The sequence below is a fragment of the Vespa velutina genome, chromosome 10 (assembly GCF_912470025.1).
Source record: "Vespa velutina chromosome 10, iVesVel2.1, whole genome shotgun sequence".
Classification (NCBI taxonomy): domain Eukaryota; kingdom Metazoa; phylum Arthropoda; class Insecta; order Hymenoptera; family Vespidae; genus Vespa; species Vespa velutina.
In genome coordinates, this window is record NC_062197.1 from 2164697 (window position 1) to 2180478 (window position 15782).

Here is a 15782-nt window from a genome sequence, read left to right on the forward strand (position 1 = left end):
TTTCACTCTCCCTCTCTCTCTCTCTCTCTCTCTTTTCTGAAAAAAAATTTAACAATTAATTTTTTATAACTATTGTATAAAATTAGAAATATATTTATAAGAGTGTCATATCGGTAAAGAATGTAAACTTGTGTAAGAAAATAATAATTTATTTAAATATTACTATTAATAATTAAAAAGCTACCTTTATTTTATATTCGACCTGTAGAAAAAAATAATGCATAACCTCGATTATACAACATAATTTATTTTTATATAAACTCTTAGGATGACTTTTTCAAATATTTCTCACGAATGTAAATATATGATTAAACTAGAAAAAAAAAAAAAAAGAAAACAAAGGTATTTGACACGAGAGAACGTTAGATGAGTTTAAGTCATAAGCTTAGTCAGTTGTATTATCCTGCTATGGACGATATTATTTGTAAAAGTTAGAAACGAATACTATAACATAATATATAATATTAATGCATCTATTATTTATAATTTGATCAAAAGTTATACAATAAAACAGTGAAGATGTTTTGGGGTTTAATAATGGAGCCAAAAAAACGATATAGTCAAACCGTTGAAATACCATTTCACTTGTCTATGGCGACTTTGGATACTACAACCGGCAATGATGAAATAGTGCAAGTTACGATAACTTACAATGATACGAATTATTTACTTTGTAACCTGAAAAAAAGCACAATGTGGCAAGTATCACTTGACTTGAATTTTGAAAAAGGAAATGAAATAACTTTTATATGTAATGGTGATAGTTATGTACATTTAACTGGATATTTGAATCATAAATTAATTTTGAAAGAACAAGAAGAAAAACGAAATGAAGATTCACAAACAGCTAATAAACAAATAAAAAGAAAAGCAACACATTATCCTAATGTAACTTTAAAACCAAAACGAATGAAATGTGAAATTGAATCTTCGGATGAATTACAATCTGATTACAGTGAATATCTAACTGGGACTGAAAGTGAAGAAGAAGATAATGATGAAGATGAAGATGAATATGAAGATGAAGAAGAAATAGAAATAGATGAAATAGATGATAGCTTTGAAGCTGATGATGATGATGATGATGATGAACTTTGTTTAAATATGGAGTCTATTGATGTCTCTGAAGACAAAGAAGAAATTGAAGAAGATATCGAAAAAGAGAATAAATTTATCAAACGAAATAAAAAAGACAAACAAATCCAACAACAAGATAAGATGCAAGAAGAAAGAAAATTAATGTATGAACATAAAGATGAAGAAAGAAAACAAGATAGAAAACAACAAAAGAAAAAATTGAAAGTACATAATGTTCTAAGAGAGATAAAGAAAACTAAACCTATAAGAATAAAAGATATAAAAATAGGCAATGGAGCAGTTGCAAAATCAGGAAAATTGATCTCCATTTATTATACGGGTAAATTAAAGAATGGCAAGAAGTTTGATGAGAGTAAACAGGGAAATGGTTTTAAATTTAAACTTGGAAGAAGTCAAGTGATTAAAGGATGGGACGTAGGTATAATAGGTATGAAAGTTGGCGGAAAGAGGCAAATTATAATTCCTCCTGCTATGGGATATGGTGCTAAAGGTTTGCCCCCTTATATTCCTGGAAATAGTACGCTTGAATATGAAATTGAATTAAGAAATGTTCAATGATATTTAAAAAAATCTTATTGTGATTTGATTAATTTCTAAGTTCGTGATTACTAAGAGCATCTGATTAACGTGAAACAAGTAAAACGAATTTTTGGTTAGTTTCAAATAATAATATAATTCAAATTGTATTCGATAAGATGTAATAGCAGATGCAACACAATTATTATATGTGATATTTAATATATTTTAACCTTATGTATGTCAAATATGTTGAAATAAGTGATATAAACAAATTTTATTATTAAATTGAAAAAGAAACATTATGTTTATTGTCACATTATCATTCTAGCTATTAGACAATTAATATAAATTACCTGTACACCTTTTTTTTTTTTTTTTTTTTATAACATTAGATTTAAGCTTAATTTATGTCATACGTCAAATGTCAACAATATAAATAAGACAATAAATTTTAATTTTTGCATCATACACTTAATGAAAATTCACAATTTTATGTATCTTAATCTTTTCATATAAATTTCTTTTATCGGAATTAATGCGTACCGGGTTTTTTTTACAGTTGGATAACTGATGATGTACATACATATATTAATTATGATTGGATGACTGGATAGAGAGAGAATGATAGATGTAATATGATTGCTACATAAACGAGATATGAAAATATTTATAAGCACCACATGAGTCATTAATATATTTAAGCATAAAAATGTTAAGATTCTATTAATTTACTAAAACGTAACAAAAAATAAAAAAATTAGAGATACGCTTTTATATTCGATCAACATTATTTACATGTTTCTCAATTTTCTGACGTTTTACAACGTGAAGATAGGTGTGCTGAAATCGCTACCATTCGCGCTCCCTAGTGGTTTAACCGGTAAACTTCAATAAAATTAAGTATTACATATAAAACAGAAATTAAATAAAATATTTACATATTATAATATATATGTAGTTATTATAATATATAATTATTAATATTATTCACAGAGTATGGAAAGGAATGTTTATTCTATGAAATTGTTATATAGCTACATTTTTAATAATATACATAGCTTCATTATCACATCCAAATAGTAAAGTAGTTTTATCAATGTCAATACTATTTATTGGTTTATGCATATCACAACAGAGCGATGTAACGTTAATATTACCATTTGTTCCTATTGTATTCAACCAATGAGTGTCTGTTGAATCTACAATGAAAATTCCTATATGAATGACACATTTTATATGAATATATATATATGCTAGAAAAATAAAGTTACCTAATCTTAATTTTGAATTCTGTGTATTGTTCCAATGCCATAATTCACCACTGGTTGAACATGTAAATAAATTTTCTGGTCTATCTGGATGAAACATAATTTCACTAACTGCTTTTGCATGAGCATTAAGCTGTGATATGGGATAAGTATGATGTCTTAAATCCCATACAGTCAAACTACCATCACCTCCACCTGCAACTATTATGTGCCTCTGTGTAGGATGATGTGCGATACTCATTGCTTCGGTCTGAAAAATATTTTATATAATTATTTAATATTTTAAGGACTATATTAATTACAAAAAAGATTAAAATATTAAATGTATGCGATACTTTGATCTGTTCTGAAAGCATAAAAGTAGTTGCAGGAGTATCATGATCATTTCTTAAATCCCAAACTTTCATGTGTCCTCGTAAATTGCCTGTCAGTATTTCACTATGTCTTAGGAAATCAACACAATAAATAGAACAGCTATCTGCATTCTCTACAAATTTAAATAAAGTTTGCTCATATGAATTAAAATTCTTATGAGTGTACATTATATAAACATTAATATTTACCAATTGTTCTAACTGGTTTCTGTTGTGTAGTTGTCAGAAGATTGATTCGACCATCTTCACCCACCGAAACTATATCTTGCTCGAAATTAGAAAGAGCAGTACATGGAGCATAATCTAATGTTCTATATAAATAAACATTAATCATAGTAATGAATTTGCACAGAATTATATATATCATGAAGTTTACTTACTTAAAATTATGTATAAATTCCCATGCCATATGTTCTTTAAATTGAGGAAATGGATTTTCATGAATTTGTAATAGTTTAACAGAGCCTAAAGATGACGATGCCACAAAAAAGTTACTGTTTATAAACTGTAAAATTGATATAATATTAATCTTAATCAAACAACATCTATTGTATATTTAATCTTGAATATAGAACCTTTATTTCTGTAACATCACCAAGAAATGAATACTCAGAAGCAATAGTTGGATATGTTTCTTCATCTTCGTTTGTTGTAAGAGACCAATATGTAATTTTATTTACCTAGATATAAGAATAAAACGTTATAGATAACAATAATTTATTTTATTCATAAACTCATTTCAATAGAAAAATTTAGGTTATGTATCATTCATATACCGGATCGTCCCAGCTGCCGGTTAAAAAGTTTTTTATTTCTGCAAAATCTTCGCGTTTCCATCTTATCTTTGAAATCTTTTGAGATATAAATGTTCCTTGGACATTTTCGCTCATTTTAAAGAAAACACTTTTTGTCAAAATTTCAATAAAACAAGAATATTATAAACGAAGTTACAGGTCACATCGAAAAGAAAAAGAGTAATTCTGAAGTTAATGTAAAATGTGTATTGATTCGATGAAATATATTTATATAATGTTAACGAATTATAGATCTTTAAATTGTTCTTATTTTATATATTAAAATTTATAATTTAAACTAAATCACGTATTAACGGTTAATACGAAAAAAAAAAGTTCGATTTCCCGCGCTCGTAACTAATATCACGCTCGCGCCATTTTCATCCAAGCGATGAAATTCGATGAAATCTATTTCTGTGGACTCCAGGAACATCACCATCTTAGAAAGTTAGAATCTCGACGAGAGTCAAATGATTCTATAACGTCCTACCATTCGTAATGTCGATAATAATAAAACGTTCGATATTACTTTTATATATTTTTGTGTTGTATTCGATTATCGTTAGTGCAATTGTACCAGTTTCGAAAAATGGTAAATAGATTTAAAATTTTAAACAATAACGAAAAAAATTCATTATTAAAAGAATATATTATTGATCTTTCATAACTTATGATAAAACACGACGCGTTTATTTTCAGTTGAAATCGAAAGCAATGTTAGAGACGATAATAATATTATCGAAACGCAATATGCAGTTTGTAAAATTTCAACGGAGGAATTAGTCGCAAACGCACATGCTACCGTAACAAAAGTTCTCACAGGAGCCTGCAATGCAAGTAAGATTCGTTCGATTAAGATCTGTAACTTTTTGATTTGAACAGTTTTTCTTTCACTTTTGTTTTTTTTTTTCTTTCTTTTTTTTCTTTTTTTGCCCGTACGACTAACTCCATAAAAATGAATTCTCTTACAGAAACAGTAGAAGCGAGATTTGAAAAATTAGAAAAAAATTTATCCGACGAATTACAGGAGATCAAGATACTTCTTCGTACATTAATGGAACAACGTGATACTTCTTCAAAAATCAATGATACGATTTATCGAAATAACAAACAAAACGTTAAATCTAATTACAAGATTTTTTACAACAATCATAATATATCTCCAAGGCAAAATGAAATCAATGAATTTAATTATACGATCAAAACGGAATCATTGAATAGTTAGTGAGAAGAGAATGAATGTTTATTTATTCATTTTTTTTATCTAATTATCGTTTTTATATAAAACATTTATGTTTTTTTTTTATTTTTTTTTTATTTTTTATTTTTTTTTTTTTTTTCAGAATCCTTAAACGTTTTTACGTATTATTGGGAAATTAGGGGTTTCGAAGAGAAACTTACGAAATGGGATAGGACACGTTTCGAACGTAGCTCAACCTTTTACGTGGGTCAACCTGGATACGCGATGTATTTAAAAATTGTACCGAAATATTTTCCAGATGGTACAGTGTTTATAAGCGTTGGTTTAACGAGTGGTCAATACGATTCATTCGTTAAATGGCCGTTCTCTTATAAAATCCAATTGTCGGTAAGAATATCCGATGAATAGAGAAATCGTCTTAATAATTAATTTATTCGATATTATAAATATGAAATATTGTTTATTAAAGATTTTAGATCAGTCATTAGAAAAATTGAAAGAGGATAGACCTTCTCGTATTTGGGATCCAACTGCACTTTGTACAGAATATTTTTGGAAACGTCCTACATCGATTGGTGAAACGGATAATCCAGAATGTGTTGGTTTAAGTATCCCAAGAAATGTTATACTCTCTAGATTACCTTTGATTTTTCGTACTGATACAAGTCATTCTCGATATATTTGGAACGACAGTATATTAGTGAAACTTGTTATCTATTTTTAAGTATTATCGATCTTTAAATGTCAATTGAAATGACGTGGAAAAAAAAACAAAAAAAAAAACAAAACAAAACAAAAGAAAAACAAAACAAAAAAAAAGAAAAAAGAAGAAAAAAGAGAAAAATCCAATGTCTCGTTTTACAACATGAAATTCGTTTATTATAATTTCTTTTACAGATATAACACAATTTTTTTTTTTTGTGGCGTAAAGCATCAAAATTAATTATAATATAAAAACGGTAAAAACATATTATCAATTATATTCATATTTACGCGATATGAATCAATAGATATCGAAATGACGCTGCGATGACATTAAAAACGTCATCGTAGTTGATATCACAATATTAAAATAATATATAAATAGAATAAATTAAATCATCGCTTTTGATCGATATACTTATTTAAAAATATTATTAAACATAGATGAAATAATTCTAAATAATTTAATAATATTTTGACTTTCGATTGTTCATTTCATGAATCTAAAGGAGTACTTATATTAATTTCTATCAGTCAATTAATTTCTTCCAGTGCTAATTCTCGATCGGGTAAAACTGTGAAGTCCTGTGTTATCTCTGGGAGCTCATAATCATTAGAACCTCGAGAAATTGTGTTTCGAATTTCTTCGGAAGCCGCATTTATTAAAGCTTTATAGATAGGTATTGGAAGACGAATTCTAATTCCTTTCTTAGAATCAAAGTACGGAGATTGAATTGAAGTTCCATGAAAACTCCTTTTTCTTCCACAACCTGTGAAATTTTAGCTTTTTAACAAAAATGTTAAAGGATCGTATGAGATCCTTTCTTTCTTTAATGAGAATTCACTCACCAGTAAACGCATTGCAAAATGGTCTTTTCATTTTATATGTTCCATACATCGAAAATGCGTTCGAGATATCGCGCTGAAATCGATCAGAATAATTTTTACACGAAATATGAAAATATCGTAATAGATGTAAATAATCAAAATCATATAATGCTTATGATTTTTCTATTTAATAGCTTACCTCATTTTGCATTCCTTCTACATATCCCATCTTTATTAAGAATATCAATGGTATTATGAAGAAAAGGTAACGGATTATCTAAAAATTCAGAGTAAATTTTGATAATTTTAAATGGAACTAAAGAACGATTAATTGTAATTAAAGATTCTTGCGATGGAAATACATAAAACAAGTAACTTCGTTTGATTTTCTAAAGACAAGAGCAAATGAATTGAAGATTTAAATGAATTAAGGAAATAATTGTGATTGAGAAATAAAAAGTTCGAAGAACTTCAAAAAACATTTTGAATTATTTCTGAAAAAAATATTCATATAATCTCATAATCGCCTACTAATTCCTATTGTTACATAATTTAAATAAAATGGAAACGTTATACAATCACTTTTGTGCTTTGCTTAATTATCGATTAACATTAATACTTCATATTTTATCAAAGAGGAACAGATCTTTATGATGTTAAACGAAACAATCGTATTAATTAGATTCGTAGATTTGTTACAGTGTATATGTAATCAAAAATTGAACACTTGTAGCTTTAAAAATTTTTAAGTAAATAATTAATTGTGAAGCAAGCGAATTTATGAAATTTGAAATATTATAGTTTCCGAGGTGAGTCCTCTACAATTTCTTTTTTTCATTGACATCCATTCTCGAGTTTAGATGTATAAAATAGGTAATTTAAAAAATAATTATATTCTCAAGTATATTAAAATAAAAGAGAAAATAGAAAAGTTTCCATAATGTGAGATGTCTGTCAACGGCCATTTTGACACGTCATTAAAACTATATTAATGGCAAACATCAATGTCGTTGAAAATATGCGATACTGGTATATCGCTATTAATATACATTTAATAAAAAATAAGTATATTAATTTTATAAAAAGAACATTTTACGTGAAAGTATTTTTTTCCTAATGACTTTGACAAAACCAAAATACGTTCGATACGAGATTAAAAATAAAATAATGAAAATATTACAACGTGATTCATATCCTAGTTTTTTGAAAAGCAATTACTATATATCCACGACGTCCCATGATAAATATATCAATACGAAGAATCTTGTAAAGAATTTAAACGTTCATACATATATCGCCGTTAGATCGCCCACGTATTACATAACTTCTTGTCTTCCTAGCATAAATATAATTTATCTAACAGGTGACATATAAAAAAAAAAAAAAAAAAAAGGAGATCAAGTTTCTTATATTCTTAACAAAATAACAAACAACTAACTTCATCATTCGCCATTATTAAATTTCATTGATCGATATTCAATTTCAATTTGACTCTGTTAATTTTTAAATCGTAAAGAAAGATCTTATTGCAAATTCTTTTTTTCTTTTTTCTTTTTTTTTTTTTTTTTTTTTTTTCTTTGTCAAAAGTGTTGAAGGAAAATGATCTTTTCTTATGAAGAACAAAAAGAAAGAAATCAAAAGAACGTACCTTCATTCTGGATAAGTTTGAATAAAGTTCTTCGCGTATTTTCCTTCGTCTTGATACTTTATTTCTCTCTTTCTTTCTTGTTTAAAAAAAAAAAAATAAAGCGAAATAATACTCGCTATTACTGTCTCGCACAATTTGAACTTCGACTAAAATGATTAGAAACGGCAAAGGGTTGCTTGATTCTCTGCGCACGAAGGGTGCCAAGGAGTAAACGTATTTGAGGAAGAAATCTGTGCGCGCTTGCTCTTCAAGTACAACCCCCTCCTCGATCAAAGAGAATCGAGACCGCTAGGAGAACGCATGACCGTACCTATATATACTCATTTTCTAACAGTGAATCGTGTATTTTATCATTTGCATTGGAAGGAGAATTTTATCCTCGCTTACGTAGTCTTGTGGTTACCCTCGAAATACATATATACATGCATACATACATACATATAACGTCTAAGAAGACAAAATGTATCATCCCTTGCACACTTCGTTGCTATTTGATCTTTATTCGTTCAAAATTCTTAATGTGATTTCTCTTCGGGAAGGCATTCAAGGTTAAGAAATGCAAATTCAAATTGCAATGTAAGAGGAAGATTAATTGAGAAAGATTTGAATAAATTACAATGCGATTTAAACATATCGAATTTATATATTTCATCGATGTATTATTTCGGGTACAGAATTGACGATAAATATCTATAATGTTTATTGATAATAATTTCTTACTTTTTTTTTTTTTGTTTATTTTTTTGATAATTTCAACTTCAAACAATCTTTCGCTAAGAGAATTTACGATAAGGTAAATTGAAAACGATTGAATATCGATAACAAGAAATCGTGAAAAAAGGAGTAGTCGATAAGAGTTTGAGTAAATCATAGAAAAACGTCCGGGGTTAAGTACTTACATCGTTCGTACATCAGAACCTGCTGCGTTATGATAAGGTCATTCACACCCTTGAAACAATCGTGTGCCATTTTCTTTTTCATATTTAAACAAAAAAAAAAAAAAATATATATATATATATATTTAATGATTTCCATTAATCCTAAAAATGAGGATTAACAAAACACATGCTAAAATAAACTGTTTTATATATATGTATTTAGTTTAATTATATACATATATACATATATATATATATATATATGTACATATGTTTATGTATGTGTTTATATAAAGATTTTTTACAGACGCCTTAAAACATTATGAAACTTTTTATTTTTCAAAAAAAAAATGTAATACATTATATATTATACATTATATTATTTTATATATTATATCCCTACAATTTTTATATTATAGTAAAATATCGAACAAATGAAACATGACTTATTATACAAAAATCAGATTGATTATATCATAAAGGATATTTTATATTTATATTATTGTAACAACTACTATAATTTTTTTAATAGCAATTTAATTGCTTTTATAGTGGTTTTATGTACAGTAGTAATAGAAGTTTAAATGATAGAAAACAATTTGGAAAAGATGGCGCTGATTGTCAAAAATATGGGATATATGGTAAAGAAGATCAAAGGCGGGAAATATGAAATATATCAATTTTTTTGTTCAAACGCTTATCCTTCTTATTCGAAATAGAACACATAATTGCAAATCACTTTGTTTTATTTCCATTGTTTTATAAAGAATTGATTAAAATTATTTATTATTTAGACGATATAGGTGTTACAAGGTAAATAAAATTTTTATATAATAATGTATAATGTATAGTTTATTCAAAAAGATTTTGTTCAAAATACATATAAATAAAAAATAAATGCTTCCATGTAGAACATGCCATTATGCGATTCAGTTGTCTGTGTGATAATTATCGAGAATGTACTTTCGTGTAAAAAAATAGGATAATTAAAATTAACTTTAGGCCACAATAATTTAACTCCGTCTTTCAGTTTACTGGCAGCAGAAGAGTTGCAAATTGAATAAACTCATAAAAAAGTGGAAAATGAAAATGTCAGATTTAATACATTTTTTATATGTATAAATGTATATTCATGATTGTTTAAAATCAAATAATAAATTTAATTGATTATTAATTATTAATGCAATAGAAGGAAAGTATATTTTGTATTTACGATTAATAATCATAAGTTAAACATTCTTTTATAGCATAAGATTTAATAAGTGCTCTTATACTGCCTTAATTAATAAATGTATAATGTTACAGAAAATTTTAAGAAAATAGATAGAGATATTAAATTTTATAAATTATTCATAACAAAGCGTATTCTAGCATGTATATTTTTTTTTTTTTCTTTTTATCCTCCTTTTTGGTTTTGAATTGTTACATGTAAATTGACAATATTTCAAGCTAGGCCATATCTCGCATTTGTTTGTTTGCCTTATTATACTTTTTTGATGTGATGTTTTTATTTCATTTAGAAATTATTTTACTGCAGAATGATTCAACAGTACACATAATATTAATTCATTACATTGTTCAGACAAATAAGTCAGAAGATAATTCATGATGTGACTAGAATCTTTTTACACTTCATACATTCATTTATAGTCTTATGTGCAAAAGTATATAATAAAAACTGTAAAAGTTACAATAGATTGTAATACATAGCTTTGGTTTATAGCATTTTTAGTGATATTATCCAAACAAGAAGGAAAATGCGACTTTTCTTAAGCTGCATGAGCTGTAAGTAGTGTAATTTATGTTATTGATGTATTTGTACTCAGAGTACTATCATTGATAAATATATCATCCTATAATTGAATCTGTAATAAAAAAAGAAAATTATAAAAAGTTTTGATCTCATATAGTTAAATATAAAGCTAAACTATTTAAAACAGCTGCCTCGAAAACATGTTACACCGTATATCGTGAATAAAAACATTACTTTTTATATTATTAATACTTTATTTGCGATTGATACTATGTATATTATGTAAAAATTAGAAAATCTCTTGCCAAATTTGATAATTTTTTTTTTTATGAATCTATTTATAATCACGATAGTTTCAATTATTGATTTTAATTAAAACAGAATATATGCATTACATTGATATATCAAGATATAACAGATTTTTTTTTTTTTTATTCTTTAATATACTATGATATGAGCAAATCAAATTATTTTGAAAAGCTATATAAAAGAATTGCACTACTTACAATAAATGCAAATCGATATATATATATATAACATAGTAATATAATACATAAACGTTATATGTTTATTCTCTAAACTTAGTGCGTTATGCGATACATATGTACGATCGTACATATGGATAAATTCCTATGGCTTAAAATGTCAAAAAGGTATGAAATATTCTTTGTATTTAAAACTGTGCAATATTTGATGCAACAAAATTGTTAGTTAACAATTTGCATCATTAAATCATGTCTTAATCTGGAAGATATCCTCTAGCAGCTATTAAAATATCATATTATAGTTCACTTCAATTTGTTGAAGTTTATAAAGAAATTTCATGTACAATTAATTTATAAAAATCAATATTCTAAGTTTTAAAAATTAAGTTCAATATTATAGCATACAGTTTACTGCAAACATCTCAGACATATTTTAAATCTCAATCAAACATCTAATTACTTGAATGTTTTATTGTACTCAAAATTGTATAAAGAAAAAAAAAAATAACTTATATATGTCTGATTGAAATCCAAAATTTTCTGTTTCTATGCTACAGTATGTACACCTAGCAAGCATTACTGTCTTGTTAGAATATTCTCACCTATGATAAAAATTCTTTACTCATGGACTCGCGTTATAATTTGCTCAAAATTCACACTGATTATAAACACGAACAGAATATGGCATTCAGTTGGTTTACAGATTAAAAAGCATATGGCACTCAAGTCCTATCCTTTTCTATTCTAAATTTTTTGAATATAAAAAATAGCATGTTCACAAGTGGAGGAATATATCTGTTATCATCACACTACGTTATATTTGAATCCCTTATATAGAGCATGTTTTTATTTGATATCCATGGCACAAATACCATTTGAATTTGTAGTTTAATATAAATCAATGAAAGTCTTTTAAAAATTTTAACTGTAATTGCAGTGAATTTTATAGCAAACACTGACTTTTGCACCATGTTCATACTTTTCATTAGTGAGTGCAATAGTTTAAATCTATAAATATTTAAACGAAAAAAATGTTATGGTTTTATTTAAAATACATTGTGCTATTCTCTTTCTTGTGTAACTGTGCATAGCATCATATCCTTATCATTGATATTTCACATTATTTTTATTTTATTATTCCGCATTTATTTTGATTATTATTTTTGCAAAATAAGCTCACTTATATATATGAAAAATAATTCATAGGCTCTCAATAATGTCAATAATGTCTATAGTCAGATTGTATCTATGTAACACACAACCTGTACAATACTGTATCTATTACATGCAACAATGGAATTAAAAAGTATGATATTTGATATCTGTTTGCAATAAAATAATATTAATATATATCCTTAACTTTTAAATAATCAAAATACAATAAATATCAATATACACAAAATACACTACAGTTCATTCTCTTACTATGCATATGTTGATAAAATGTTTAAATTGTAAACAATGAAGTATCCCATGAAGAATAGTAATAATTTTCAAAATAGTATCTACAAGTTCTCATTGCTGAATGTCGAACTTAGTGTCATCTTATTTCATTATTATTTACGTAGAAATTCGACATTTTACTGCAAAAGATTTATTAATCTTGTTAATAATTTTATTGCATACAATTGATGTAAAAAGTGCTGGCTTTGATTTTTTGATTTTTCGATGCTATGGCACTGTTTATTTAAGTCTATGATACTAATTTTTCAACTTGTAAAATTTGTTAGTATATCGATTGCTACAGTAACTAACATGTATACCTCCTAAAATGAATATATCCTTTTTTTCTACTGTCATAAATATAAAAATCGAAACTCTGGCAGCCATGATAAGTAAAGCTTTGTTATCCTTTTTTATCTTATTTTTGACAGACACAACACATTCACACAATATTATAATAATTAATGAGTATACTTCTAATCAATAAGTCTACTGCAAAATAAAATGAAAAGCTATCATTAAACCATATTTCTCATGATTGTTTCCTATTAATCGTCATACTGACTAGTTCACCGATAAATATAATCGTACTATGATATAAATTTAAAAAGTTCACTCTGCATAAAATTGTACCAAACTTTTTCTATGGATTAATAAGTAATGTTGTAAAATTATTACAATATTATACTTTCTCGTTTGTCTAAACTTTCAAGTCTTGTTTCAGTGTTACAACTTACATTAGGACCAGGAAGTTGTAAATTGTACTTTATTTGTAACACGGTGAACTGCAGCTGCCAGAAAAATTTATTAAATTGTATGCGCTGCTATCTCTTCTTAGTACATCTATCGTATCTTTCTTATGACCAAACTAATTTCAGTCTGTCATTTCATGTGAGTGTTTACCTATATCAGTGAGATTCCATTTCCCTTGTAATTTATAACATAATGCATCTTCTCTGTCGACGTTTTTGTGGTTCAGGTCTTAAAACTGCACGAACTGCTTCATCAAATACTTGTTTTAAGCCACGTTGTGTGAGAGCAGAACATTCCATGTATTTTACAGCACGAATCTGTAACTCATAAAACAAATGTCATTTTTGCCACAGATATCTATAATATATATTAACAAAACACGATTTCATATCAACCTTATTAGCCAATTTTTGTCCTTGTTCTCTCTTTATGGCACTAAGTCCTTGTTCAGCTAAGGCAATTAAAGTTTCACGATCATCTCGTAAATCTATTTTAGTTCCAACAAGTATCATCGGTGCATCTGGGCAGTGGTGTTTTATTTCTGGATACCATTTACTAGTAACATTTTCAAAAGACGAAGGACTTGTTACAGAAAAACATATAAGAAATACATCAGTCTGTGGATAAGAGAGAGGCCGAAGTCTGTCATAATCTTCTTGGCCTGCCGTGTCCCAAAGTCCTAAGCTTACAGGAATTCCATCCACCACCATGGGTGCTGAATAATTATCAAATCTATATAACATAATTCAATGAAATTGTAATTATATTGAAATAAGTTATATAATTATTTAAGTTATATCTTTAATTAATATCTCCAAATATTAAATAGAAATGAGTTTTATATTTATATATTTATATATGTATATATCGAATATATATATATATTAATATATTATTGCACCCTGTATAGTAATAATTCTTTCGCAGATATAAAACTTAAAAGATATTTTTATATATCCTAACAAGATGCTTTATAAAAGACAATATAAATAAATGGTTTCCTGTATGCAGTAGTAGGGTGCTCTTATTACCACTGCATTACTATTATAGCCATACCAGTTCATCGTTCTAAAGAAGAATATAGTAGTGAAAAAATAGAAAGATGATTTCCAAATGGAAGAAAGAAATAAAAATAAAATGATTCCTTACAAATCTGTATATGTAAATGTACTTTAGATAAATTATTACATGGCAATATAATATTACATTTCACTTACACAGTTGGTACATATTCTCCAGGGAAACTGTCTGTGGTATATGATATTAACATACATGTTTTTCCAACTGTTCCATCTCCTACTACAACGCATTTGATAGGTCTACCAGAGCTCATGATCTGATTCTGAAGTGATAACATAAAAATATTATTAATATAGCACTTAAACACATATATGTATATATATATATATATATATATATATATATATATATATATATGTGTTAATTTTAAAACAAATGAAAGAAAAATTTATATGTAATACAGGAAAAGAAAAAACAAGTTGTAAATAATTTAATATAAATTGATAGTTCTAATCATTCTTGTGAATATTATCGATTTTTCAAATTATCTATAAAAAAAAAATTAAAGTAATCCGATTAGAAAAAAAAAGAAAAAAAAGAAAAAAAAAAAAAGAAAACAAGAAACGAAAAATCAATAAACCAACGAAAAAATTTATTCCATATATAAAAAGAATTTTAAAAAGCATTACTGCCCTCATAGGACACTTTGTTAACAGCGAATTACTTCGTTGGTTTGTCAATATAACGCAAAATAATTAATTAAAAATGATACTTAAAATAATTAATTTATATAAATAGATATCGTATAGTTATTTTATTTAGGACAAATAAGCGTGTTAGTTCGTTTTCGATAGTATAATTTAGTGATATCAGTGACATTATAACCATTCTACTAAATGCGAAGGGCTTGTCCTAATAATGTTACATTATTAGTATCGCGTTATGTCGAATTGAATAAATGATATTTCTAATAGCACTCACCAAAATACGAAAAAAAAAACAATTCCTTTCTAGAAAA

The 15782-nt window shown here is 26.4% G+C and overlaps 5 protein-coding genes across 8 annotated transcripts; 2 read left to right on the forward strand and 3 right to left on the reverse strand.

The window, feature by feature from the left end:
* Positions 1-5: 5 nt before the first annotated feature.
* Positions 6-4469, reverse strand: LOC124952622 (nucleoporin Nup43-like). Of its 2 annotated transcripts, none has more exons than XM_047502764.1 (10): positions 4036-4469; positions 3835-3939; positions 3640-3764; positions 3449-3570; positions 3221-3372; positions 2889-3135; positions 2413-2816; positions 578-678; positions 185-202; positions 6-36 (listed from the first exon to the last, which is right to left on the reverse strand). In XM_047502764.1, exons 1-7 carry the CDS (start codon positions 4147-4149, stop codon positions 2644-2646), a joined length of 1038 nt encoding a protein of 345 aa, XP_047358720.1. In that variant the 5' UTR covers positions 4150-4469; the 3' UTR covers positions 6-36; positions 185-202; positions 578-678; positions 2413-2643. The 2 variants fall into 2 exon arrangements, with proteins under 2 accessions (XP_047358720.1, XP_047358719.1); XM_047502763.1 differs by having other exon boundaries at positions 2161-2816.
* On the forward strand, positions 520-1656 carry LOC124952227 (46 kDa FK506-binding nuclear protein-like). The gene is made up of 2 exons (XM_047501776.1): positions 520-979; positions 1367-1656. The coding sequence occupies exons 1-2, from the start codon at positions 520-522 to the stop codon at positions 1654-1656; spliced, it is 750 nt and encodes a 249-aa protein (XP_047357732.1).
* LOC124952624 (TNF receptor-associated factor 6-A-like) lies at positions 4283-6369 on the forward strand. Its single transcript, XM_047502767.1, has 5 exons — positions 4283-4645; positions 4753-4890; positions 5025-5273; positions 5397-5641; positions 5724-6369. The coding sequence occupies exons 1-5, from the start codon at positions 4552-4554 to the stop codon at positions 5976-5978; spliced, it is 981 nt and encodes a 326-aa protein (XP_047358723.1). The 5' UTR covers positions 4283-4551; the 3' UTR covers positions 5979-6369.
* LOC124952627 lies at positions 6133-9144 on the reverse strand. Its single transcript, XM_047502771.1, has 4 exons — positions 8433-9144; positions 6984-7061; positions 6806-6878; positions 6133-6726 (listed from the first exon to the last, which is right to left on the reverse strand). Exons 1-4 carry the CDS (start codon positions 8436-8438, stop codon positions 6491-6493), a joined length of 393 nt encoding a protein of 130 aa, XP_047358727.1. The 5' UTR covers positions 8439-9144; the 3' UTR covers positions 6133-6490.
* A 1000-nt stretch (positions 9145-10144) lies between these two features.
* Positions 10145-15086, reverse strand: LOC124952625 (ras-related C3 botulinum toxin substrate 1-like). Of its 3 annotated transcripts, XR_007101958.1 has the most exons (5): positions 14962-15086; positions 14140-14476; positions 13895-14061; positions 13729-13782; positions 10145-11175 (listed from the first exon to the last, which is right to left on the reverse strand). XR_007101958.1 is itself a non-coding variant. In XM_047502768.1 (4 exons), exons 1-3 carry the CDS (start codon positions 15075-15077, stop codon positions 13927-13929), a joined length of 588 nt encoding a protein of 195 aa, XP_047358724.1. In that variant the 5' UTR covers positions 15078-15086; the 3' UTR covers positions 10145-11175; positions 13895-13926. The 3 variants fall into 3 exon arrangements, 1 of the variants encoding a protein (XP_047358724.1); XR_007101957.1 differs by having other exon boundaries at positions 13729-14061; XM_047502768.1 differs by lacking the exon at positions 13729-13782.
* Positions 15087-15782: the final 696 nt, after the last annotated feature.

Excerpts from the sequence above, each read along its gene's own strand:
- LOC124952624 (XM_047502767.1), top strand. The coding sequence starts at position 4,552 with ATGTCGATAATAATAAAACGTTCGATATTACTTTTATATATTTTTGTG. Across the intron at positions 4,891-5,024 it reads CACAGGAGCCTGCAATGCAA|AAACAGTAGAAGCGAGATTT; the intron begins GTAAGATTCGTT and ends ATTCTCTTACAG. Across the intron at positions 5,642-5,723 it reads CTTATAAAATCCAATTGTCG|ATTTTAGATCAGTCATTAGA; the intron begins GTAAGAATATCC and ends TGTTTATTAAAG.
- LOC124952227 (XM_047501776.1), top strand. The coding sequence starts at position 520 with ATGTTTTGGGGTTTAATAATGGAGCCAAAAAAACGATATAGTCAAACC. Across the intron at positions 980-1,366 it reads ATATCTAACTGGGACTGAAA|GCAATGGAGCAGTTGCAAAA; the intron begins GTGAAGAAGAAG and ends ATATAAAAATAG.
- LOC124952622 (XM_047502764.1), bottom strand. The coding sequence starts at position 4,149 with ATGAGCGAAAATGTCCAAGGAACATTTATATCTCAAAAGATTTCAAAG. Across the intron at positions 3,765-3,834 it reads GTGATGTTACAGAAATAAAG|TTTATAAACAGTAACTTTTT; the intron begins GTTCTATATTCA and ends TCAATTTTACAG. Across the intron at positions 2,817-2,888 it reads GAATTCAAAATTAAGATTAG|ATTCAACAGACACTCATTGG; the intron begins GTAACTTTATTT and ends TTTTCATTGTAG.
- LOC124952627 (XM_047502771.1), bottom strand. Across the intron at positions 6,879-6,983 it reads TAGAAGGAATGCAAAATGAG|CGCGATATCTCGAACGCATT; the intron begins GTAAGCTATTAA and ends GATCGATTTCAG. Across the intron at positions 6,727-6,805 it reads ATTTTGCAATGCGTTTACTG|GTTGTGGAAGAAAAAGGAGT; the intron begins GTGAGTGAATTC and ends AAAATTTCACAG.
- LOC124952625 (XM_047502768.1), bottom strand. The coding sequence starts at position 15,077 with ATGAGCTCTGGTAGACCTATCAAATGCGTTGTAGTAGGAGATGGAACA. Across the intron at positions 14,477-14,961 it reads GGAGAATATGTACCAACTGT|ATTTGATAATTATTCAGCAC; the intron begins GTAAGTGAAATG and ends TATGTTATATAG. Across the intron at positions 14,062-14,139 it reads GACAAAAATTGGCTAATAAG|ATTCGTGCTGTAAAATACAT; the intron begins GTTGATATGAAA and ends TATGAGTTACAG.